Below are 26,890 nucleotides of genomic sequence, written 5' to 3'. Positions count from 1 at the left end.
AGTAAACGGTAATGACTGGGGAAGGGAATGGCAAACCACCCCGTATTGAGTCTGCCATGAAAACGCTGGAGAGAGTCACCCCAAGGGTCAGACTTGACTCGGTGCTTGCACAGGGGATACCTTTACTTTTAAGTAAAACGTACATCCTGGAATCTCGGGCCATGTTTTTTTCTCGTTAAGCATTGGAGGAAAGAGCATGATTAACAGGAGAAAAATGGTGAGAAGGGCATAAGTGATTAACTCTTCCTTATCAATGCTCCTCCCAGCCACTTTTTTCCACCTGATGCAGAAATCTGTGTGGGATCCACGTAGCGATGCCAGCCTCCAGGTGGGACCTCAGGATCCCCTGGAATTACAGCTCATCTCCAGGCAGCAGTTCCCCTGGAGAAAATGTTGCTTGGAGGACTACATGGCATTGAAGTCCCTCCCCAAACCCTGCCCTCTGCAGGCTCCACCTCCAAAGTTTCAAGGTTTTTCCCATCCCAAAACTGGAAACCCTAGAAGCACATTGAGGTTGCAATAATAAGGCAACACACCACTGAAAATGTTGGGCAGCCTTTGGAAGAGAGCTAATGACTGGAAACTAGACATCTTTCATTAAGTGGCTCTGATACTTTACAGCTCTTACTTTGGAGCCTTTATCGGCTGCTGTACATATTTTATATATGTGTTAAAAATTGGTGTGTGTTAAAATCAGACCTATAAGGGCCGACACAACTGGTTTCCAATAGCTTATGGGCTGGAGATATGTTTTTAATTTCTGTAATTGTTCTTAAAACTTGTGCACAGTAAAAGTAATATAATGTTAATAACAATACAGACATCCAACCTTTGTAGGTCCTAACAATTACCAGTTGGGTTTTTATGGTTCCAAGCCTAGAATCACATCTAGAAGAAAACAACTGGAGTTCTTGCAGAGGGGAAATGGTGAGCGAGGGAAATTCCAGGAACATGTCACTGGGGACGAACTTTCCCTGGGCCATTGGTATCTCTCAAAGTAAACCCATCAGCATGTCCTCCAGACACCCAGACAGCACTGCTTCCAAGTAGTAGAAGCAGAGAAAATTGTAGTGGTCAGGTTACCCTTTAAGGGAAAACACTCATGAGTTTCAGCAGGTTTTATACATTAAAATGGGTCATGTGGAACCAGTGTTCCTTTCCACAAGCCAAGTGACTCAAAAAAAAATGAAATCTAATATTTTAAGCAAGGATACTGGTTTAGCTTGCATCCTGATCACTGGTTGTATTCAGGGAACCAGTTGCTTGTTGAGATGTTGTGAACCAGTTGAGATAAAGTGAATAGATCCAAACTAATTTGGATGCATTCATTTGCATGTGATGACACTACTTCCATTTTGAGATTTATGGGACACTCTAAATGAGTCACGTGCACACTAGACAGTGTTTTCTACACAGCTCATTGCCTCTACAACTCCTGTTTGCACAAGACCATTGTACTGCAATCGTCCCTCATTGAAACAGAAGTTTTGGAGGAAGAAGAAGTACATTCCATAGCAGAGAATATCTCGTGTGCATGAAACTCATTCACAGGATCCAAGTCTTTGACTCACTACTTACGACTGCTTTAGGATGCTTAGGGCTGATCCTGCGTTGAGCAGGGGGTTGGACTAGATGACCTGTATGGCCCCTTCCAACTATATGATTCTATGACTTACTATTCAGATGTTAAGACTTATCACTTAGATGTCTCTGTCTGCTAAGAGACTTAGCTAACCTTGTGATCAGTTCACAAACAGGGGCTGCTAACTGCATAGGTGCAAAAAGCAACCAAGTATGCTATCTCAGACTTTTCACAGATGCACCAACTTCCCAGGAGCCAAGAGAGGATAAACTGTGCGCAATGACAGGGCTATGATCCCAGGGAATACATTCTGCAACTTGTTACTTATTACTAAGATGCAACCTAGCCCTCTAGCACAAGCTAGATCAGGGCCCTGTGGGACCAGAACAGTTCCACAGGGCCTGCAAGACAAGAGTTATTCTGCTGGGCCTATGGTTGAGGCCTATAAATACATCAATGAACCTGGCCTCCCTATGCATTCTTATTGAATGCATTAAAAATGTATATCGAATACAGCTAATTTACCATCATGCTTCAGTGCTTTATTCCCCTACCACTGCCAAGACAGGTAGTTGCTCCTATCCCTGAGAAATAATGTTATAGGAAAGGATTTTAATTCGAGTTAATTTTTTTTAACTGAACTGTGTTCAGTTTTGGGCACCACAGCTGAAGAGGGATGTAGAAAAACTGGAGCGTGTCCAGAGGAGGGCAACAAAGATGGTGAGGGGTTTGGAGACCAAGACGTATGAAGAACGGTTGGGGGAGTTGGTCTGTTTAGCCTGGAGAGGAGATGACTGAGAGGGGATCTGGTAGCCATCTTCAAATATTTAAAAGAGTGCCATGTAGAATATGGAGCAGAGTTGTTCTCTCTTGCCCCAGATGGACAGACCAGAACCAATGGGATGAAATTAATGCAAAAGAAATTCCATCTAAGCATCTGGAAGAAGTTCCTGACAGAGCGGTTTCTCAGGCTTCCTCGGGAGGTGGTGGGTTCCCCATCTTTGGAAATCTTTAAACAGAGGCTGGTTAGCCATCTGATGGAGAGGCTGATTCTGTGAAGGTTCAAGGAGGTGGCAGGTTACAGTGGATGAGTGATAGGGTTGTGACTGTCCTGCATAGTACAGGGGGTTAGACTAGATGACCCAGGAGGTAACTTCCAACTCTATTATTATATGATTCTATAATAATTAAAATTTGTTTATATGGCATTTGATTATGTTTTTGTTATGTTATGTTATTACATTCTTATGAAATAAACTGCCCTGATTGCCTGAGAAGGGCAGTATAAAACTAAATAAATAAATAAAGCACAAAGCTGCTTGGCATGGCAATCAAGATGAATTTAATAAAAAAACATTGAGCTGCTGACCTTACATGTAAGCAGCGAAGTTTGTTCAAGGTGAGTTCACCTGGCGATCATGTTTGCTTTGTAGTTCTCAGTTTGCCTGTTTCTAAAAGGCAACATGGACTGATGTGCTCTGTTGTATCCTAGATGCTTTGCACACTGCGCACCCCAGTCTCTGCCTTGGTAGCTTCATCTCCCCACTGACCACTGTAAACTCACAGAGGAAGCAGATAGCGCAAGGCAGTGTCCTTTCATGGTTGATTCTATTTATTCCTGTCCCTTTCAATTTAGAACAGATACTAGCTGTTGGCCCTAATCCAGCCATAATATTTGCCAATTATTTTAAGAGATGGCGACACTAACTTCTATTGATCTCATTAAAAGTAAAGGTCGTGATGTAGCTCATTTTTCAGGGCTCGATATTACCACCTCAGGCCAAAATAATAGCATTGATTTTGGAACCTTAATCGAAGGTTAATTGGATTAGTGGATGTGTGTTTTTTAAAATCCTGCCTTTGCAGGTTCCCGGTCAAATTGGTGTGAAATTAGCCAAGGCAGTGGGAGAGAGAAGGTCTGGGCACTAGAGCTGGCTCAGCATCACCGTTGTCAGCCACATTCCTCATGAGTGGGAGCGTGGGATGATGCAGAAAGCAAAGGCAGAAGAGAGGGAGTATCTGCTTTCCAGAGCAGAGATGCTAGCATTGTTGTAACACAGAGGGAGAAGTATAGGGCTGTCATGTGGTGGGGAGAAGGTGTGGCTGAAGTAAAGGGGTAATTAGCCACAGAGCTGGTTCATCACTGATGGGAAAGCGTTCTGTCTGGAACCCACCATTAAATCAACCGTTTTGGCCAGGTCTAGGGCAGAATGAAGCGGTTGCATCCTGAAACAGTAATGTGGACTACAGTATTTCAGGGGTGATTCCATTTTTGCATGCTATCCTGGGTGGTGTGGGGGAGGGGGGGTGAGAGGAGAAGTACACATAAAGAAAATTGACATCTAACCCAACAAAGTTCTAACCCAATCCATTGCTCACTTTGTACTTTTCTACTTGCAACTTTTGAGAAATAGGGAGGCAATTAAACATATGATAGGCAGCTACAGTGAAATGGTACTGTCTACTCTATCTTCTCAGGTCTGGACCACCTCACTGTGCAGATCTAGCTTTCTTACGCCAACCAAAAGTGGAGTTCTGCCCTCTCTCAAAATGGGCCTCGCCCCTTATGAAGCATCATGATGTCACTAATCTTCCTAAATCGACACTGTTAGCACATGGCAATGCTAATTTTGCAAATTTAGAGCTGAGTCTTAGACTGCTGTTAGAGAATTAGAGGTACTTGATATCAATATCATCTCCTCACTACACATTTGCTCTGATCCTCCACCAGGCATTTGCCTGAGACCAACCACAGGTCACCCTCAGACATCCCCTCCATGGCCTGAGCCAGTCTGACCTCTCTAGGGGTTTAGCTGAGTTTCTGTTCTTGTTATACTGTTGCTGTTGGAATCACTGAAGTTGTATTGTATAGAACCTGAGATAATTCACTTACCGCTCTTTATTGTTCAAAATGATTCTTGTGTCTCATGAACAACCTTGAACCCATCAGAAAACACACAAATATCATTGTTGTGATTTCTACCTGATGGCTGCAGGAATGGCATGTTTTGACAGCCAAATGGTATCTAACAATTGGGCTCTTGAGCTGTCCCCTATCACTAACACTCCATAAATGTTAGATTTGTGGCCCAGCAGACTTTCTCTGAATGGCTCAGAGGTGGGGAAAACATTCAGAAATGAACAGAAGTGCTATTAATGTAGTGTTTGAGAGGAATGGGGCCATAAACAGGACACATGGGAGATTCGGATTAAATAGAACACAGAAACAAGAGTCAGTGTTTCTGCTGTCTCTGTGACCACAACAGCTTGCTTATCATGCACGTAAGGTTTGAAAAAGTGAGCCAAAGACACTGCAGCACACTTTCAAAGGATTTCCCAAGCCGCTAACACAATAAAGACATTGGTGAATTTTCTAGGGACAGGGTCCTTGAACAGTGGTAACTCTCAGAAGCCTAGCTCAATTGCAGAAACAAATCAACACCAACATCCAGTCTCGTATAGGGATGGCCAATTGGCAGCCTGCGGGTCATTTCATCCCACCCTTGTGGGTCCTACCAAATGTTTACCACATTTCTCATTGCTCTGGCTGAGCACGTGCTCTGTAATTGTTAAACCCAATGGCCCAATGACAGCAATCTTATAGAATAGCCGGAACCTCTGGGAGGGAATTAATTCGTGTGGATGGAAGAATATTCATTCTTTCACATTTCCCCAGAAGGAAGAGTATGTCCAAAACACTTTGCCATCCATCCCTTAGCTCTCTCCCCTGCCTTGTCTTTCTTCCATCCTTTATCCCACGTTTCTGCTAGGGTTGAGAGCTTTGGGTTGGGAAATTTTTGGAGATTTGACAGTCTAGCCTGGGGATGAGGGGACCTCTGTGGGGTATATGGCCATACAGTCCACACTCCACAGCAGCCATTTTCTCCAGGGAACGGATGTCTTTCTTCTGGCGATCAACTATAATTCCAGGAGAACTCCAGCTCCCATTTGGATGGTGAGCAGCCCTTCTTGCTTCCAAGGGCAGCACCCATAGCTCTCCACTGCACTTTATCCTCACATCCACCATGCACAGTATGTTCGGTCGGGAGAGAAAGATGGTGGAGGAGGGCTGGCTAAAAATTCACCCAATGAGCTTGACAGCTGGAATGGGGACTTGAACCTAGGTCCTTCAGGTTCTAGTCTGATATCTTAACAACTCTACTACATTGGTTCAACAAACTGCATCTGAACACATTCAAGCACTGCAAAATTCCTCCTGTCTTTCTGATTTCTATCTATGCCCTGATGCAGGGATCGTCTCTTTGCCTAAAGAGCTCCTTCCTAAACGTGCATCTGTGCACCTTCTCTTTGCCTCTGCAGTCACGAGAAGCTAGCCTCTCCCATCTTCCTCCCCTCCATCCGTCCTCCAGCGATGTTCCCATCCTAGGCAGCACTTGCACATGAATAAGTAACTGTTCCACAGGCAGATATTTCAGTGTTTGCACTTGTCTTTGGAAATCAAAGGCTTCTCTGATTAAATGCCATTACAGTCCAGTGCTTGGACGGATCCAGAGAGATTAATGTGCTTTTGGGCAGCTTTAATGATAATCCTGCTACAGACGGCATTAAGTAAATGTCAGTAACCTGGTTTGAAGGGAGCTTTCACCTCAGGGATCCTTTCCATTTCGAGGAGAGAGGCTCAGCCTGCTTTTCACAGCTGCATCACTCTACAAAAAGAAATCCTGCTTAGTACAGATTCCTCCCTGCCCCTCCCAGATACATGTGGTGAGACTTCTTTGGGGGAGAATGAGATACTGTGGCCATAATCATGAGACACAGAGAGGCTGTTGTACAGTGCTAAGGCTCTCCCAGTTTAAGCATGAGGTTAAACATGCCATGGGAGATCTATAATTTGGATCTCTTGTGTTCTTTGCTTTTTTATTTAAAAAAAAAATTAGCAGCCCTTTACGCCAGCTTTGAATGTCAGGGAAGTAGCACTGGGAAGGGGGTGGTCCCTTTGCCCCTGTACTGTTTTTCTTATCTAAATTCTTTTTCCCTCGCTGCAAAGTAACCCATAGAGTTCCCCTAGAGGTAATTTCATAGGCACCTCAAGGAGGCAACTTAGGTCAAGGAAATAATACCCCATAAGAGATGGTCCACCACCCTCTTTCCCAGCATTACTTTCCGGAGGTTCAAAACATCTGTGGTGGTCTTCTAATTATCATAAGTTTAAAAAGGAGAGAGAATTCCAGATTAGAGATCTCTTGCATCCTGTCTAGTCTGACTCTAGAAACTGAGTTGACAAGGCAGAGAAAAGATAGTTTCAGAATCAGATTGGAGCACGTATATCAATATTCCTCTAAGTCATTTACTTATTTCTGATTTACTTTTGTGATAGCTCTCGTTCCACATAGTGATAGCTCTTGGTCCACATTTATTGTGGTAGCTCTCGGTCCACATCAAGGGGCACAGGTACTGAGCAGTAGCTGGCAGAAAAGAGGAGAGTGGGAAAAAGGGCTCAGAGCACCCCAGTTCTCAGTTATGTTAACAGCACTAGCCAAAGCAGGGAAATGGCTTACCACCTCACACTTTGCTGCCAGGTCACTCAAAAGGGACAGCCAAAATGGCCAGAAAGCACACTCTTCCATTGGGGCGGGAAGATCCAAATGGAGGAGAAGAGAGCTTAACAAAAATCAGGTTTAATAAGATCCCCATTTCCCAAAGGCTGTGCCTGCATGGTCATCCCCCTCCAGATACACTGGATGATTCAAGTTTAGATTCATTTTGAGAGTTGTCGCCCAGTTTGGAGGGCTTCCTTATGCAAGGCTAATATCATGCATCTAGATGTATGGGGACACTGTATTGGGACAGCACTGAATGAGAAAGACCCTATCAAGATGCGTGCAATCGCACTGATCTTAGTTCATATTTTAGTTGCCAACTTGGAACGGATGAATGCTACAACTGCTGTAGCCGTACATGATTGTAACTGTTTTGTTTTGCAAACCTGGTTTCGCACCATGACTGTGTTTTATTCTTGTTTTACTCTTCATTCCTGTTATGCGAATAAAGACTCTGTATTTGTAATTGTTTGAAGATCCAAATTGTCCCCAAGATGGGAGGCACTTCCCAAGGTCGATTATAAATCCTCAGGGCATGGGAAAGAAGCTCTATTAACTTCCAGCTCTTTGGATGGGCACGTGCCATGCACGAGCAACCTTTTGCCTAGGGATTCCTTTTGTCCACGCTGCAAAGGATGATGGAGAGAAGACCCAACCAGGGGAACCAAAGTAATGCTTGGCTGCTGCAAGTTCAAGTAAAGGTAGCCTGCCCTATTTAAACATCATTGGGATAAGAACCTAAAGTGGGGAGAGAGGGCTACGTGTTTTCTCCTTTTCTTGGTTTCCTTGCTCACCCAGAAATACATGAGAAGGAATTGAGTAATGTTTTTATTCATTTCTTAACCTTCCTTATATTTTGAATACTCTAAGTCTGATCTCTGGAAAAAGATCACACCCATTCAGTCTTGTTACCTTAACTATGGCAACATGCAGTAGAGTAGTTCACAAGCCCTGCACTAAATTGCAGAATTGCAGTAGATTGCCCTTTGCTACCAGCTTGGTGCAGTGGTTAAGAGTGGCGGCCTCTGATACCCCATTCCTCCACATGCAGCTACGTGGGTGACCTTGGGCTTGTCACAGTCCTGTCAGAGCTCTCTCAACCCCACCTACCTCACAGGGCATCTGTTATGAGGAGAAGAGGAGGCAATTGTAAACCTCTCTGAGACTCCTTTGGGTAGTAAAAAGTAGGGTATAAAACTAACTCTTCTTCTTCTGCCTACCCTGTGGAGCATAATGCCAAAGTTTCCATCTTCCAAAGTGGACATTTTCTCCAGGTGACCTGATCTCTGCCAATTGGATCAGTTGTAATCCCAGGACTGGCAACCATTCTGGCACATGTTCTGGCCTCTGTTGTCTGGCTGATAACTATTATCTCAACTCAAATTACTTTCTCTTTTGATGAAACGAAAGGCTGACGTAGGCTGTAAGTGGACACGATATGTGAGCTGGTCTAATATATTTTTAGCGCAAAAAGGCACTGATGAGGAACTTTGATTGGGACCAAGATCATGACACAGAAGTGAGTTACACTGTGTCCTTTACTGTGGCATTTTCCATGGTGTTCCACCAGGCCTGTGGTTGAGGCCAGGAATAACATGATGAAACGCAGGCCTCTCTGCTCAAGAATCCTCCCAACCACCCACAGACTAACATCTGCCTACCCCTGAAAAGCTGAAAATTTAGAATAAGTGTGATTTTAACAATTTTAGAATTTAATTTAATAATAATTTGATGCATATGTATTATGTTTGTATTGTTTTACTTGATGCTACCATGAGTCAATCAAGAAGGGTGGGATATAAGAATAAATTATTATATTATTCTTATTATTTTCCCAATAGACACCTCTGGTAGATTTTACTCCATGGAAATAGCCAGCCTATCACCTTCCACCCCCCACCCCTGACCACCCCTTCCTCCTTCCACTTCCCTCTGAGGCTCAGAGTCTGCAGATCCCTGCCACGTGAGAGTTGCCCCTACCAGTGAGTTCCCTAACAGCAGCCTGCAGCCTTTCCAGGTCCTGGGGGCAAAGATAGGCCATCTGCAGAGTTCTTCCACCTCACCCTCCCAATCTAGCGCCCGTTGTTTTGCTGAATGCAACGGGCTTGGCCCCTAGTATATTATATAAAATACGAAAACCAAGGGAAAGTAGTGCTGCTACATTCTCATTTTCCTTTAAACTGCTGGCAATTAATGCATTAAGGACACTTCTGTAGACTCACATGTATGAGAAATTCCTTCTAGTGGAAAGTATAAGAATACAGATGCAGCTTTTTGGAAGATAATGAACACATGACTTCCCCTCTGGATATGTTTTGGAATGTCTATAATTGGCGCTGAGTGGATTCTGTCACAGAATAAAAAGACAACAAGGGAGGAACCATCCAGACGTCAGAGACAGGCAGATGGCTTAAGGACAATTGATCTTATGCCAGAGCCTTCTGATAGCTACTCAACAAAGTGGCATTTTGATGCTCATCAATACCGCATCAGGGAAAAAAGCAGTCACAACTGATTCAATCAGAATTCACTAACTGGAAGAACAAAGTTGACAGGTAGAACCTACTCCCATCTTTTTCAAATAGGGAATCCTTCTCCCCAACACATACACATGTGCCCCCCTCTCCTGAAAACCACGATCTTCAAAGTCCTCGCTATAGACACCAGGTATACAGAAATCAGTACATCAGCCAATGAAATGGGACTGCACTGGAATGGAATATGAGCTCTCTCAGCACACAGCCCTCTTACTCAACAATTCAGGACAGAAAACAGGCCAGACAGGTTCACTCTTTCACAAATGTAGAGACTAAAAGTTGGTACAAGACAATGCCAAATGTTCATCCATTTTGCTTTTTCTGACTGAAAGCAGTGCTTTGAGGAACAGCCAAATGGTCCACACAGAATACAAATTTATGCAAATAGTCATCATGTTTTGTTTTGATTCACCTTCCCTGTTTCCCTCTATGTCAGGGATCCTCTATGAGGCACCCATGAGGGTCATGGGGCCTGTGGACATTTTTACTGGTGCCCACGAAGGGTTTTTGGAACTGACAGGACCAGGTAGGGCTTTTGCCTAGCAAGACTTCTGACTAGCCACTGGAGATTTGATTGGCTGTGCAGATTTTTAAATATACTGCTTTGGTGCCACCATAGCACAGGGATCTTCACTATGTAACTTAAGCTGCAGCAGCCATTTTGTAGCTGCTTCTGCCTCCTGCAGCAGCCATCTTGTGGCTGTGCCAGTTATGCTGGGTCAGAATTTCAAAGGCTCCATGACGATATTACCAAGTAACCCGAGACTGAGGTGTTTCCTGGATCAACACTGAATAAGCAAATACTTTCTCCTTTACAAGTTACCCCTTAAAACACCAAAAGTGGGTGCTTTCAGCTCAGCAGCAGAAGATAGCAATCTATGTTGGGGTAAGGCCATCGCACCAAAAATGGCAGCCTAAGTTCTGCAGTCTCATTAATAACAGCAGCCTGATTTTCCCAGTAATGGGATTTTCTTATAACATGCAGAATGTCCTCAACTACATGAGGCAAGGTCCCTTCTTGAAAGGTAAAGTCTCACCACTGTCTCCCATTCTGCAGATTAATAGAAACACTTACAAAATGGAAGAAGACACAGCATGTCCCAAAAGGCTCTCTCTCACCACACACATCCCCTTGGTAATATGTTTACACCCCCAATATGCCTAAGGACCAATTTAAACAATATGGAGTATATAGTTCAGGTTTCTGCCCTGTGTTCTTTATATCAATCACCCATGACCTGGGGTTTCTCCATTCATGAGCACATCATGACTACTGTGCGCACAAAGAGGGTTCAGCTTTCTTCGGTGTCATTTGCCTGACCTGAAACAGCCCTGGGGACACTGGGAAAACAGCATGAGGGAGGAAGGCTTGAAGCGCTTTTTTTCCACAAGCGCCACAGTTGCAATCTGAATTAGGCAGAGCACACGTACAAACTGAGAACTTGCACCTCATGTGTGATCCCCAGATCCAAGCTCTGTCCTCTATACAAGTGAATCAGATGGACCCTTCCCAGTAGGGTTTTGGTTGCCAGCTGGAGATAATGCCATTTGCTCTGCTAGGCTGAGTTAGTCATTGCTGCTAGGCAGGATCGGCTGCTATTTCTGCATAGTTGCTTTGATCGTTTTTTAATGTGATTTTAATTGTGTTTTATGTTTTATTTTTGTCGGTTACTATTTGAGCTATAAAAGCAAAACAAGTGCACTACGTACCAAATAAAGAAAGCAAATGTGCACCCAAGCAAGGTGCACCTGTAAGTCATAGGATGTGATACTTTTCAAGAAACACTGCTCAGAGCTAGGGGCACATGAATATGTCCTTATTTTTTGTTTGTTTCTGTGATGTCACTGTGAGATTTTTTTTGTTATGTTTCTGTAAATCATATTTTAATCTATTCATTTCTTTTATAGCATTTGTATGCCAATAATGTTTAGTGGGTGCAAAAATAATGCTTGAAAAATGTGTAAATCTTATAGAAAATTTATGGTAGAAGTAAATGCACACTCAGGGGTTCAGATCACAATGGAAAAACAAAATTCACTAGAATTTTCTAACAGATGTGATATAACTGTGATGTTCAACCCAATCCCTAATTTGGAACATCCATGAATGCAGAGAAACTCATTCTGACAAAGATTCAGATCATGTGCTCCAGACAGTTCTGCAATCACAGAACGCCTTCAGGTTTTAAGAAGTCATCCTGATCCTAACTGACTAAGGTTGCCAGCTCTGAGCTGAGAAATTCCTGGAGACTTGGTCATGAGGCCTAGAGAAGGAGCCGTCTGGGGAGGGGAGGGTCTTAACAGAGCATAATGACATAGAGTCCGTGCTCCAAATCAGCCATTTCTCCAGAGGAACTGATCCCTGTAGTCTGGAGATCAGTCGTAAGGTCAAGAGATCTCCAGGCCCCACTTGGAGGATGGAAACCCTATAACGGACTGAGGACTGTAATAGTGCAGAAAAAGCTGACTATATTTCTTTGTTCCAACAATTTACCTTGTGCCACTAATTTTAATAACAAAATTATTTCAGCAATTCCTCGTGATACTGCTATTTTCTTCCTCTACATCCCTAGCACTAGTTGAAGTCATGGAGAGAAAGAATACTACCTCATTGACACTGATGCCATTCCTCTCCATGTAGGCCTTGTCGTTCACCTGTCCACCTTCCATGAATTCCATGAAGAGAACACGCCTTGTTGAGAGTTCCCAGTAAATCTTGGGGACCTGAAACACAATACAAATCTCTTAGTTTCATGGCATGAAGACAAGCAGGTGTGCATGGATTATGAACCAACCAACCATTAGGCACCTTCTCAAGTAAAAATGAGGGAGGGAAAATGTTTCTTTAGGGGAAACTCATATCAAAGGCCTGAAGATGAGTGAATTCTCAATCTTGGCTTCTGAACAACCATTTTGTTGTTTTGGGGTTAGTTTGTTTGACAGATAGCAGGTGATCAGAATGATGAAAGAGGATACGAAAAACACTGAAAGCTTAGAATGAACTTTTTATATTCTGTGGGCTGAGACTGAGCACAAGATCCACCTTGCGGGAGCCATGTAATCCTGCATTCTGTTTGCACAGTACCAGCCAGGTGCCTGATGGGATAGCAGCAGGGATGCCACAGCTCACCTTTAGACTTACAGAGATGTTCCCCTGGAGGAAATGGACTCTATGGCACCATACCCAACTGAGGCTCCTGTCCTCCCCAGGCTGCATCCACAAATCTCCAGCAGTTCCCCTAACCCCCTTCCCTTGCTGGTGACCAAGACGGACCTGGCAAGCCTAGATAACAGGTGCTAGCACTCCCAAATTGAATGTATGACATTGGACACTGGAAGTGCTCTAAGCGAATCATGAGTGGTCCAAACTCACACAGCTGGTCTCATGTAGAAGCATGGGGAATCAAACCCATTTCTCCAGATTACAGTCCACCACGCTTGACCACTACACCATGCTGGCTCTCTGGTTGGAATACTGACCTTAATGGATTCAGTACAAGACAGCTCCATGTGTCCAGCCCTAGAGAGCCACTCCCAGAGTACTCAACACTGCTGAACCAGTGGTCTTTTGTAACAGTGTCTCTGGATTCAAAAAAAGGCATTCCACTATCAAGTCTTGTGAAAATGGATTTGGCCATGCTGTGCACCTGTATGAATCATGCCGGGCATGCTCGATAGCCTGATCCCTCCCAGGGATTTCTAGTTGTTTGCATACGTCTGTATCATAAAGGCAGCTCTTCAGGAGACAGGCTACTCTCATTTCTTATGCATCATCAAAGTGGTACGGAATCGTAATTTGAATTTCAACACCAGTTCTCTGACCACAGAGGCAGTCAGGCCAACAAGCCCTATCCACAGGTCATTTTATCAGCCTTCAGGCTATCACATCAGAAATGGCAAGGGGAAGGAAGGAAGATAGCCTCACAAATATGAGATTTCTCACAGAAATCCCAGGAGATCATTAAGTCTCTTACTATAGACGTGACATTTTTATTAAAGTCGGGACAGTTTCTCTTCAGTCAAAGTGACTGATGGTCAAGGATCCTGACACACTACTCTCAGTATTACCCAGTGAACAGGAGTGAATTCCCACACCCATGTTTTGCACATGGAGATTTCAATTAATACTTCTATTTTATGCCTTGTTTCTTTCCACGTGGTTGTTCAATACATCAAGGTAACCATATATGGAATGGTGCCTGTAGTATTGGCCATGACACATCAAACTTAGTGCCATCCTACAGACTTCTGTTTTCCGGTTCCAAAACCAGCATTAACTTCTTGCGGACAAATGTTTCTTGTCACAAAAGTACCACCCACAAATATTGTCCTGATTAACTGGAGCCGAGGGGGCCTATCACAGGAACGAATTCACACAACAGCCAACCAGTTGCCCTGAAGTGCCAATTAAGGTTTTGCCAATCAGCTTTTTGGCAGGAAAAGGGGTTCAGGGAGGAGAAAGAACTGGATTTGGCCTCCTCCCATTCCTCCTTCCAAATGGCTGATGGACAGGACTTCCCTGCTTGTCAGTGGGCTCGCCAGGCAGAGCCTGGGTTTTGTTCTGCGTTGGGAACTGCACGAAAGTATCTGTTAGTGCACCTGGTTCTCCATTCAATTTGGGACTGAATTCTAGAGCCTCTTTTATTTTATAGTTGTAAGACTCCAGAGTCATTGCATGGGCTAACCCAGACTCTTTCCCCAACCCTATCTGCTATGAATGTGCTGGCGCTTAAACCTATTGATCCCAAAGGCTGTAGTTTATTTTAACCCCAAGTCAACATTCATCCCAGTTTCAAAATTTACTGTGGCAGTCAGTGGCTCTTATTAAGCTATGTATAAAGCTGTATCTCCTGCACAAAGTCTTTGGCGAGGTTAAATTATTTACAGACGTTTGGCCCTAACGCCTGCACGTGGAAACAATTTATCTCTGGCTTTACAAGCTCAACTGGGTTCACAGCAAGAAATCTGCTTCCCTGCTGGGCTACTTTTATTTTTGGAGGGAAAAAATTATTTATACAGGAACTCAACTCCCCTGTTGCCTTTGGGGTTGATGAAAACGTCTTGGAATCGACAGGCTGGACGGGGGGAAATGTATTATTTAGCCATTTTTGCAGCAATTTGTTATTATTCCCCAAATCGATATTGCAGCGGCTCTTTAACCCAGCAAGGACGTGATTGGCTGTCTCCATGGGGATTTGCTCCACACTCTCTTGGTTGTTACAGCAGCAGCAGGCACAGCTCTCTGAGGCACTCACCCAGGCTCTTGAGAAACATTCACTTAGAACGAGCCATCAACCTTTGGCCTTTTGTGCCCTTTTAAGGCCTGACTGTTCAGCATCACATGGAAGGACTGCTGTCACTGGACTGTAACAATGTCCAGAAAGGACTACCCTACTCACAGAGCTTGAGAGGCCTGGGAGCTAGGGCTTCACCCCCTTCCAAACCACTCATAACACTCATTGTGGGCACAGTTGCCAAGTGGCAAAGGAGGATCAAGCTGAAACTGAGTCCAGTCAGGTCAGAGGTTGGGAAAGCTAATGCTCTAAAGGGGACTGGAGCTCCTGATTTGGGACACAGTCAGATTACCACTGAAAATGAGGTGAGGGTTTTAGAGGTACCATTCGACCCAACTGGATTGATGAAAAAACAGGTTGGCACAGCTGTTGTCATCTTTAAGTCATAAATTATCCTCTCTTCTGGACAGAGCTGACATGGGTCTGTAAGTTCTAGACTAGACTACCAATCCATGGGTCTATAGCTTCTAGACTAGACTACCATGACCTGAGGCATAAAAGGACCTTGGAAGTGTCAACAAGTGCAAAATACAGCTGTCCTCTTGCTTACAAAGGTCAGTCGTTCATTGGTTACCTATCTTCTTCAGGCCTCTGTTATGAAGCCATGTTCTCTGCGAACTGGACCCTCCATATATGCAGCCACCACTTTATGTCCAACTTCCTGGTATTCACATAGTGGAAGTATAGTCATATTGCAGTTATATTTGCCAAGTTCCCACTAGAGACAGGAGATCTCCCAGCAGGCCCTTCCTGCCATCACTTAGCTGGACAGAAGAAGAAAAATGGAAGGGGGTGAACATCAGCATCACAGCACAACCTGAAGCGATGTCAGCACATTTCTGGCAATGTTCTAGCACTGGGACAAAAGTCTATTGTTAAACCACAGAGCTTTGGCCAAATGCTAGAGCAGGGGCAATGGTTCCCTTCATGGTGAATCTTCTACCTGTTGCCAGCCTCACACCAACAACTCTAGTTGTATTACACAGGGACTGTGTGATTGAACTGGAATATCTGCATATAAGGCTCATGAAATAGCTATCCACAGCTATATACTGACCTCTAGATTGGACTTATGCAAATCGCTGTATGCAGGCCTGCCCATAACCTTGATCCAGAAACTACAGCTGGTCCAAAACGCAGTGGCCAGGGTCCTCCAAGCAACACCATGGAGGTCCCACATCCGGCCCACCCTCAAACAACTGCAATGGCTACCAGTTGAATTCCAGATCGGGCTAAAGGTTCTGGCAATCACCTTCAAGCTCATATGTGGTCAGGGCCCAATGTACCTGAGGGACTGCCTTTCTGCCTACGCCCCTCAAAGAACTTTGTGCTCTGCCACCTAGTGATCACTTGCCCAAAAGAAGCCTGCTTGACTTCAACCAGGGCCAGAACCTTTTCTGATCTGGCCCCCACCTGGTGCAATGAGCTCCTGGAGGAGATCAGAGCCCTAACAGAACTGAAATAGTTCTGTAGGGCCTGCAAAAGGGAGCTCTTCCATCAGGCATTTGGTTGAGACTGACTGGAACCGCAACACCCTCTAGGTCCCTGAACCTCCCTCCCAGGAATCCATATACCAGAACTGAACCATGGACCTGTTTGATTACTATACTATTAAATTGTTACTCTCTGTTGTTATTATTATTATTACCATTGCTGTATTTCTATTTTAATTCAGCCAAGGACCGTCCCAAGCCCAGCTGCAAAAGGAGGAGGGTAGTCACTCTGCCAAAGTGACCAGAACTGGGAAACCAGGGAGACCAAGCAAGAAACCACATGGAAATTCAAATAAATGAAATTAATAAAGCTACTGCATCTGGGGCAGCTGATGCACCAGTAATTGGGAACCAAGGTGCTGGTAAGAAGTGGACGACTGGCCAAAAAATTTAACTTATGACACCAAAATCAGAAATTCATATCACCACCTGGAATGTACAACTGGACATCATGTTGGACAAAAAGAAATCATAGCTATGGATTTGTCAAAATGCAAAATGACATTTGTCACACTATCTGAATTGCGCCTCACTGGATCTGGAATGCTGACCATCAAATCACCAATGATTGATGAAACAATGACGTTATTTTACTCCGGGGGAGAAAAGCAAAAATCTGGAGTTGGCTTCATGGTGGACAGACAGCCTGCTAGGAGAGTAATTGCCTTCCAACCAACATCAAATCACTTGGCAGTCTTCACTATCAATGGTACAATCAAGACCAACATCCTGTCCAAACATGCCCCTACTGAAACCAGCAAAGATGCAGCCAAGGACAACATTTACGTCCAGCTTCAAGATGCACTAGATTCAATACCTTAGACAGATTTCAATGCCCATATTGGTAGTGACAGGTCCAGTTGGGAGGAAATAATGGGGAAATTTGGCCATGGGCAGATAAATGACAATGGACTGAGCCTTATCTCCTTTGCCACATCAAATAATTTTATCATAGGGAACAGCCACTTTCAAAATCCTGCAAAACACCAACTGACATGGAGAAATCCATCAGGCAAGGACTCAACAATACTGGATGAGCCAAGGTACAACTGCAATGAGCAAAGTGCAGCAAGGCACATGCACCAGCCAAAGTGAGAGAGCCGGCGCTCAAGCAAAAGTTTCAAATTGCATAATTAAATAAATTTGAACTTCCTGAACCATCAGATGATGTGGATATAGATGAAAAGGAGCTCTCAGAAAGCATCCTAGAATGTGTCACCTCCTTATGTCCACCCATCAAACACCAAACACAACTGTGGATTTCAGATGAATGTACAGACCTTGTAGAAAAACATAAGCAAGACAACCATGTTGACTTTGAGCAGTACCAAAGACTGAACAAAAAGGTCAGACAGAAGATGAAAAAGGAGCAAGAAGCCTACTGGAACAATATTGCAGCAGACCTGGAAGAAGCTGCATCCAGACATGAATACAGAACCCTATATCAGACCCTCAAATGACTAAACGGTAAAACTAAGTCGACAAATGATAATATTAAGAAAGAAGATGGTACTTCTATTGCCTGTAGCAATAGAAAGAATCTTTAACCAGCTCTACAACCATGATGCACCTCAGAGGCCACCACCAGAACCACCACTTATCGACTTGCCAGAAAATATATTCATCAGCAGTGAGCCAACTCTCATTGAACTAAAAAGCACAATACAATAATTGAAGAAGTTACTGGGACCAGACCATGTTACTGCTGAAATTATTAAAGCTGGCGGAGACATTCTACTACAATATCTCCACACTCTCTAATACTCATATGATGCTCAGAATGCATTCCATCAACATGAAAGAAAGCCATCATAGTGCCAATCCTGAAGAAAGGTGACAACCAAGAATGTAAGAATTACCGTGGCATCAGCCTCTCGTCAGTTATTAGAAAAAGTGTTCATGAAGATCATACAATCAAGGGTACGGGAACATCATGAACAAACCAGTAGAGAAGAGCAAGCAGGATTTAGGCCATATAGGGGCTGTATTGATCAGCACCACCCGTCAACTAGCAGAGTAAAGAATTAGGTGTGGAAAGAGAATTGTCATCATCTTTATTGACTTCAAATCTGCTTTTGACTGTGTCCACTAGCCTTCTCTACGGAAGATACTAGAAACTGAAAATATGCCCCTGAAAATAATCACACTCCTCCAAACAGCATATGATAGTTCAACAAGCAAATTCGAAATGAGCTATCAGAGGAATTCACCATCCAGACTGGAGTGCACCAAGGAGATGTGGCCTCTCCCCTAACTTTTAATATCATAGTTGATGCTATTATGAGAAGAGTATTCAAGAATAGGTGTGTTCAATATAGTGAAAACAACTTTGTGGCAGATGTTTGCAGATGATAGTTCCATATTTGCCAATACAGAAGCAGAGGCTACTAACGTCCTCTATGACATTGTCTGCATCGCCCAATCATACGGCTTAAAAATAAATATGGACAAAACCAAAGTCAAAACCACAGATGGATCACCAATAAATGTATACCTCAATCCATATTGAGCAAGTTAAAGAATTTAAATACTTAGGCTCATTGGTGCAAGAAAAGAATCAACCACCACTGAAGCCCACAACAGGATTGGCCAAGCAACATCAGCATTTGCCACACTCAAATGGTGCCTCTGGAAGAAGATGAACCCCGCTCTCAAGCCCAAAGTTCATCTCTTCCGAACACTAATCCTGCCAATGCTCCTATACAGATCAGGAACATGGACTTTACTAAAACCAGATATAAACAAACTCGAGACCTTCCAAATGCGATGCCTGTGGCGGATTCTGGGTGTCTCTTATGTGATCATAATTGAAATTAGACAATTCGGACTAAATGTGACAACCAGCCGCAAATTAGAGAATGAATCCAAAAGCGCAGACTGCAATGGTTTGGCCATGTTTGCAGAATGAACACCAGCAGACTGCCTCATAAACTCCTTTGGCGAGAGCAACCAACTAAATGGAAGATGCAACAACTGGCACCAAAGAAAACATGGCTTAAACAAATTGAGGAAGACCTTAGAAACCAGTGATTGTCTATCCATATGGTCAACACTACTGCCACCAATTACCAAGAGTGGAAACATATTATAAACAAGGCAAAAAATCCAGCAGCACCTACAGCAGCGTATTAGCTGAGAGGACAACCTGACACACCAATCGCCAGCTAAAGGATAAAAAGAAGAAGAAAGAATCCTGCAGAACAAAAACACAAGCAAGATTGGATAGTTTCTATTTGAAACCGATGTATTGTTCTTTTACGTTCCATGTGAACTGCCCTACGCCTCAGGGTAGGGCGATATACAAATGTAATATAAACAAGCAAACAAATATACTATAGATTGATGCTCCCTTATGGAAAATAACATCAAGAAATATAGCCATTTCTAGTTATTTTGTTTTTAATTCTTCTTTTCATTGCCAGACTTGCTCTCATTCTAAAGTCTTTGTTGTACTTCACATTCTGTTCTGTCATTCTGAAGACAACATTGAAAGCTGCCCTCTGATCATCCAGAAGTTAAGAGTAAGTTCAGAATGTGCAAAATCACCAATGAAATCAGTTCCAAGGAGAAACAACCACTCACAGAAGATGAATAGGAGGGGGGAACGGCTAACTAATTAATTGCCTTTTACCCCATGTTAATATTTTGAACTATTTAGAAATGTTCTGTGTCCTAAGGTGTCCATGCATAGAGACACCTCTGTTGGGTGGCTCCCCCACTTGATCTTGGAAACGCTTGTCTATGAAGATGCAGACAGTACCAGCACCCACCTCGCAAGCTGCTTCTTTGAGAAACACTTCCTCTGCATTTCGTCCTTAGCATTAAGCTGAATTACACTCTTCATGCTCTTTGATTTCAATGGTCTTAGATAAATGCAACTCTGCTTAGGATTGCACCACAAACTAACTGTGCTGGGAAGGGAACTGCTTTGCCAAACTGTCCTTAGCTACATGCACAATTCTGGCATAACATTTTATAATTTCGTTCCAGCGCAAATATTGGCATGAGCAGAATATGACCTCACAAACAAATTATTTCTGTGTGCTTTCCCCTACAGCAAATGAATAATGCACCAGCTCTGAATGCCACAAGCACCCTCTTGGATGCTATAAAAGGAGCTTGTATATAGCTATATAACTAAGGGGACCAGATTGTCCCACTTTTAGAGGGACATCTGGGGGCACCTGGCAAATTGTACTTATGTTGAAATTAAAAATATATATATTACAATACTATTTTTGCGTGCTATGTGTTCTATGGAAATTTTTGTTGCTCCATATAGACCAAAATTTTAATCAAGAACTCCACCCACCTCCGCGGTCAATGGTGTCCCGCTTTACCAGTGTTAAAATCTGGTCACCTTAATATAACGTGCACGTGTATACACAAACAACACACCCCTATTACCTTCAGAAAATCAAAGCGTTTGAGCATTTGAGCCACTTTCTCGGCATTCTTCCCCTCATTAAGGAAGTCCAGCTCCAGAGGCAAATTCTTCTTTGCTTCTTCCACTAACCACATGAACTCAAAATCTGGAAAGATCTGTTTCACAGCCAGGAGGAGGACCTGAAACCAAACAAGCCACTAATAAATTTCCAAAGGGCTTCTGAATCAACTGGGAAGTGCTAATGCAATGCCAAAGAACAACAGGGAGCCAGTGCTAACAGTACAAACCAGAAAGGATGGTGGCAATTCCATGTGATTGAAGACAAACCTACTCCAGTCACATAGAACGAGAGAGAAGGAGTGTGATTTTAAAAACAAAGGAGTTGTGCAAGTGAGAACCCTGACCTTGCCATCTAACATTCCCGTAACTTCTCTTCCAGAGTCCAGACTACTTGTCTTCTCAGCTGAATTCCGAACACGGGAGTTTATTTTACTTTTCTTTACTTTAGAAGAAGAAGGGTTGGTTCTTATATGCTGATTTTCTCTACCCGAAGGAGTCTAAAAGTGGCCTTATAAAATGCACCCGAGAGTGCTCAAAGAACTTTCCAGAGAACTTGCACGACCCTTGTCCATCATCTTTGGGACCTCTTTAAGGACTGGAGATGTCCCGGAGGACTGGAAGAGAGCAAACGTTATTCCAATCTTCAAAAAAGGGAGGAATGATGACCCGGGAAACTACAGACCAGTGAGTCTGGCCTCTGTTGTGGGGAAAATAATGGAGCGGATATTAAAGGGAGTGATCTGCAAACATCTGGAGGACAATTTGGTGAGCCAAGGAAGTCAGCATGGATTTGTCTCCAACAGGTCCTGTCAGACCAACCTGATTTCCTTTTTTGACCAAGTAACAGGTTTGCTGGATCGTGGAAATTTGGTTGATGTAATTTACTTGAATTTTAGTAAAGCTTTTGATAAGGTTCCCCATGATGTTCTGATGGATAAATTGAAGGACTGAAATCTAGTTTTCAGATAGTTAGGTGGATAGGGAATTGGTTAGACAACCACACTCAAAGAGTTGTTGTCAATGATGTTTCATCAGACTGGAGGGTGGTGAGTAGCGGGGTACCTCAAGGCTCGGCGCAGTAATGGGTTTAAACTACAAGTACAATGATATAGGCTAGATATCAGGCAAAAAATGTTCACAGTGACCGTTTATGCACTGGGAACTTCACTGCCTCACCCCTCTATCAGGAGCACAGATAGGGGGTGGATGAGGTGCACCAGGCCAAATGCTCCCCCAAGTGGGTGCAGGAAGAGGAGGGGCAACCTGCCACGACTAAAACTCCAGCCTGCAGCCAGGCATGAAACCTCCAGTGCATAAACGGTCAGTCAGAGTAGTTCAGCAGTGGAATAGGCTGCCTAAGGAGGTGGTGAGCTCCCCCTCACTGGCAGTCTTCAAGCAAAGGTTGGATACACACTTTTCTTGGATGCTTTAGGATGCTCTGGGCTGATCCTGCGTTGAGCAGGGGGTTAAACTAGATGGCCTGTATGGCCCCATCCAACTGTGCGATTCTGTGATTCTGTAAACCTTAATATTTAAATTTAATCTTTCTGTATTTTTCATTCTTTTGTAAACTGCCCTGAGCCTCCAGGAAAGGGCGGCATATATATAAAGGCAGATTACAAAGAAAATAGTTCAGTTGGACTGCAAGAACCACCAATAAATAATGCAATAGGACAAAAGGCTACAGATCTGGGGGAAAAGCTAAACAACAAAACGGTCTTGGTGCCATAATGCAGCAAGAGGTAACAAAGGTAGAATGTGATGCAGTAAAGGAAGGTGATACATACAAGGCACATCACAATAAACTACAATTCTTCTCTCCCTTATAAAATCTACCTCTTGACCTGTTGCATTGTCCTGAAATTTTAATCCTTTTATAAAGAACACCCTCCTGAGTGTTTCTGTTTTGCCCTTCCTCAGCAATTATAGTAGGACGGAGACCTATTTGGCTTCCTAAGGCAAGCCATTCCATGAAGTGGGAGCCACCACACAGAAAGCATGTGAATGGGCAGTTGCCAATCTCACCCATTTGCAGGGGGCTTAGCCCAGAGGAGTGAAGCTGTCATGGTGGGGCTGCAGGGATGCGGGATCAAGGCCAGTAAGAGCATTGTGAGTGATAACCAGAACTCTGAATTGAAGCGAGTCACTGATTGGTAACCCGTGGGGGTGACTGTAGAATCCTAGGCACATTCAGCCTAGTGCCTGACAGTAACCGCTGCAGCACTGTGCATGCACCAGAGTTTCTGAGTTATATTTAGAGGGAGGCCCATGCAAAGTACATTGGAACAGTCTAACAGCAAGGCAGCTGTAGTATGGATCCACGTGGCCAAGTCATCTGGGTCAAGGGAAAAGGCCACCTTCTGAACTAACCAAAGCTGGAAGAGTGTCTTCTTTGCGGCTGCCTTACTTGCTTCCCCAGCAATAATGCTGGATCTAGAATAATTCCAATGATCTTAAATGTCAGGGAGTGTAAGTGGGAATAACATCCTTGAAGACGTCAGCCTTTCCAGTCAACATGGCCTCCCTCTTGTCAGGATTCCATTTCACATGATCTTGAGTAGGTGAAGACCTTTTGTTGGAAATGGCCTGCAGATGCAGTAACTATTGAGAGGGTATAATTATACTTTTCTAAATCCACTGGTCCCCATGGGCTTAGAAAACTTAGAAAACTGTAACTCCACTTAGGACTGGACTAGGAGTTAAACAGATTATGAAAAGGAACAAAACAGTCCTATGCAGATTCAGCATGATGATCATCAAATATATTGCAGGCCCCAGCATTGGGAGCCACAGCAGGGATGAGGTAACAAGGGAAATGAATACTGGATTCATTGACAAAAGAATTTCCACACATACAGTCAGGGGGCGAAGATGTTTGCTGTTGCAGCAGGCAGGCTGAGGAGGCAGCAGTGGCTGGTGACTGGCCAGAGAAGATGGCAGTGGCAAGGAGAGGAGCGGAGGAGGGACCCCATCCTCTCCATTCGCTCCTTCCTTCATCTCCCTGCTGTACCACATCACTCCCGTCACTTCTTCCATTGCATTTCCCCCTAGGAAGGCACCGCTAAAGACATTTTCACATCAGTAGCAGAATCCTAAGGGAGGGAGAGATCTGAACATCCACTCTGACCAAAAGGGGGAGAGAAGTCAGTTTCACAGGCTGACCAAGTGCACTGCGGAGGCAGCCACAGCTGCACGATGCTTTACCTCCATTAGCAGAATGTCCTTCGCGCTCTGTGCCTGGACTTTAGGATGCTGGACTTTCACTGCAACCGTCCTTCCGTCCTGCAGCACAGCCTTGTGAACCTGTGCCAGAGAGGCTGCCCCCAACGGCGTGTCTTCAAAACTTACGAACAAATCTTTAATCTGCAAGAGAGACAGGAAAACAAGTTGGCAACTCTCCTTGGACGTCTCATCAAACTTGTCAGGGTTTTCACTCATCAGGAAGGATAAAATATGGAATACACCAATATATGAGTATTTACAGGGAAAACGTCACAGTCTGGAGATTTCATATGCACATTGTGTGTGTCAGCACCAAGAACATAGTTCTCTTTGATGCGGAGGGAGGGGTCATATATTTTGTTTAGACATTACACTGAAATACCGGGGGGGGGGGGGGATCATGATTCTGAAATCTGTCGCAACCGAAAACTTGATGGCTTTAACATACATTTCTGGCAATTCCTAGAACCACACTATGTCACATGTTTTCTCCAGAAGTGACCTGGAAGCATAGAGGACATCATGCCCCAATCCGCTGCTCATGACACTTTCATAAGGCAAACAAACAAAAAAACAAAAAACCCAACAACCACCAAAAACCTTCTTTTCCTGTAGCCTGCTTCTCTCTACCTTTTCAGGACCAACAGATTAGTCCTTTACCATGGATACCAAGAACCAACCCTCTTCTTTAGATTAATTTAGTCCTTCCCCCAATGCTCTTCTGGCTTCTAGATCCACCCTGGGAAAGTATACTTGGCCAACCCTTGCCTGCAGCCTCCTATTTGTGAGCAGTGAGATCCTGCTCAGATAACAGAAACTGCAAAACCTTTACAAGGCAACAAGCGTATGGGAGCAGAACTGGGTTGGGATGCTGGTCTTGGGGTATGATAAGGCTGTGGAAGCCCTCCCGGATCATCCTGTCTCACCACCAACGTGGGGCAGAGTTCTGTAGAATTACCAATGTTCAACAAGAAGCCAGCTGGGCTGGCTTACAAAAAGCCTGCCTGTCCCCTGCTTCTACAAGAGGCATTTCTTGCCAGAGTGAGCAGTCAAAGAACGTATAATATATGCAGAAATTAAAAGAAAACAAATTGAATGCTGATGCATTTTTATATCCTACTTTTTACACAGTAATTAAAGACGGGAGGCTGCAGCAAGGCAGCAATTAAATATGAATAAAACACTTTGAAAAAGAACCTGCATGCAAATCATTCAGCAGAAGCCCTTTGTGGTAATGGAGAGGGGAAAGGCACCATCTCAGAAGCAGCCGGTGCCTAAGATGCAGCTGCTGGAAGGAGCGTGCGGGCGCACACACACACACACACACACCATGCTGCCTCTTCCCCTCTCGCCCAGCCGCTCTTACAAAAACTATTACCAGCAACAAACTGGCACATTTGCAGCAATTAGATTCAAACAGAGTCTCATCCGCCTCCAGTAATTCAAGGGGAAGGAGCCTTTTATTTATTTATTTTGTCCCTCTGGCGGCAAAATCAATTAAGTAGAACAACCACATTTGAAAACGACTAGTTATGTGTTTTTTAATTACAGCCGATCCATGATTCAAACCTTTTGACATTACTGCCTTCAGAGAGAGAGAGAGAGAGAGAGAGAGAGGAAAAGGGGGCAACGCTTTTTCTCACTCAAGTAATGTTGCTAGATATTGGGTTTTCTACCATTAGATGTTCTTCAAAGCAACAATTGATAGCGCAAGGGAATTGAGAACAGAGGCATGGAGTTATTTTGGCTCTTCCCACCTTCAGGCTGTCTCTGAAGTCAATGTACCTAGGCTGAGCAGGTCAGGGGTCTTGCACATGTTTTTTGATCAGATTGTTGGATTTCGTATCTGATTCAGGATCTTGAGAATCGCAGCTTGCTTGCTTTTCTTTTTAAGGAAAGTTTCTAGCTCACATGATTATTGACCTGATTTTAAAAGCTGTGGCATGTAAGCCATGGAATGGCTCATCGCTTAGAGGTAGATCATCTGCTTTGGATGCAGAGGACCCCAAGTTCAATTCTTCAACATTTCCAGTAAAGAAGAATAAATAGTAGGTGAAGGGCTTGAGACCCTAGAGCAGGCTTTCTCAACCGGGGTTTTGTGACACCCTGGGATTTCTTGATGAGCCTAGAAGGGTTTCCTGAATGGGCAGGAGTTAATTTTTTAATATATGTTTAAAATTTGTTAAACATTTATCAGGTGACATGACCATAAATGGCCATGTCAACCCACCCAGCTCTTCCCAAATGGTGAATGATGGGCCAGGAGAGGATTTGAAGGGGAAGAATCCCAGGTGGGCATGTACACAGCTTTGCTTCCCAGCCATATTCTGCACAATCACACCACTTCTGGGGGTTCTCAAAGCCTGAAGACTGTTTCAGGGGTTTCTCAATGGTAAAAAATGTTGAGAAAGGCTGACCTAGACTAGAGCTACTGTTAGCTGGATAGACAATACTGACTTCACAGACCAACAGTATAATACAGAAGTTTCACATCAAAATATGGAATTCTGTCCTGTTGGTGCTTCTAGAAATAGTGGTGCATTCAACATTTTGGATCGTATCATCTTGCTCTGGTGAATAGAATATCTGGTGAAGATTTATGGGGCTTGCTTTGAAATGGCTTCATTCCTAATTGGAGACACGTGTTTACAAGGTTGCTATCGGTAAGGTGAGCTCATTGATTCAGGTTGTGTCATACTTGGTCCACAGGGTCTATACTGTCACTTATGTTGTTCCAACTGTTCAGAGCTTTAG

The 26,890-nt window shown here is 43.8% G+C and overlaps 1 protein-coding gene across 5 annotated transcripts in view; it reads right to left on the bottom strand.

The window, feature by feature from the left end:
• ADCK1 (aarF domain containing kinase 1) overlaps positions 1–26,890 on the bottom strand; it is a 126,620-nt gene that overhangs the window by 21,878 nt on the left and 77,852 nt on the right. For all 5 annotated transcript variants that reach the window (XM_077323348.1, XM_077323349.1, XM_077323352.1 and 2 more), the window contains 3 exons: positions 24,119–24,277; positions 20,875–21,033; positions 12,288–12,404 (listed from right to left, as the gene is read on the bottom strand). In XM_077323348.1, the coding sequence (XP_077179463.1) occupies positions 12,288–12,404; positions 20,875–21,033; positions 24,119–24,277 (435 nt within the window). The remainder of the gene's footprint in view (positions 1–12,287; positions 12,405–20,874; positions 21,034–24,118; positions 24,278–26,890) is intronic.

This window comes from Paroedura picta, chromosome 2 (genome assembly GCF_049243985.1).
Source record: "Paroedura picta isolate Pp20150507F chromosome 2, Ppicta_v3.0, whole genome shotgun sequence".
In the NCBI taxonomy this organism is placed as follows: domain Eukaryota; kingdom Metazoa; phylum Chordata; class Lepidosauria; order Squamata; family Gekkonidae; genus Paroedura; species Paroedura picta.
This window is presented reverse-complemented; position numbering and strand designations above follow the sequence as displayed.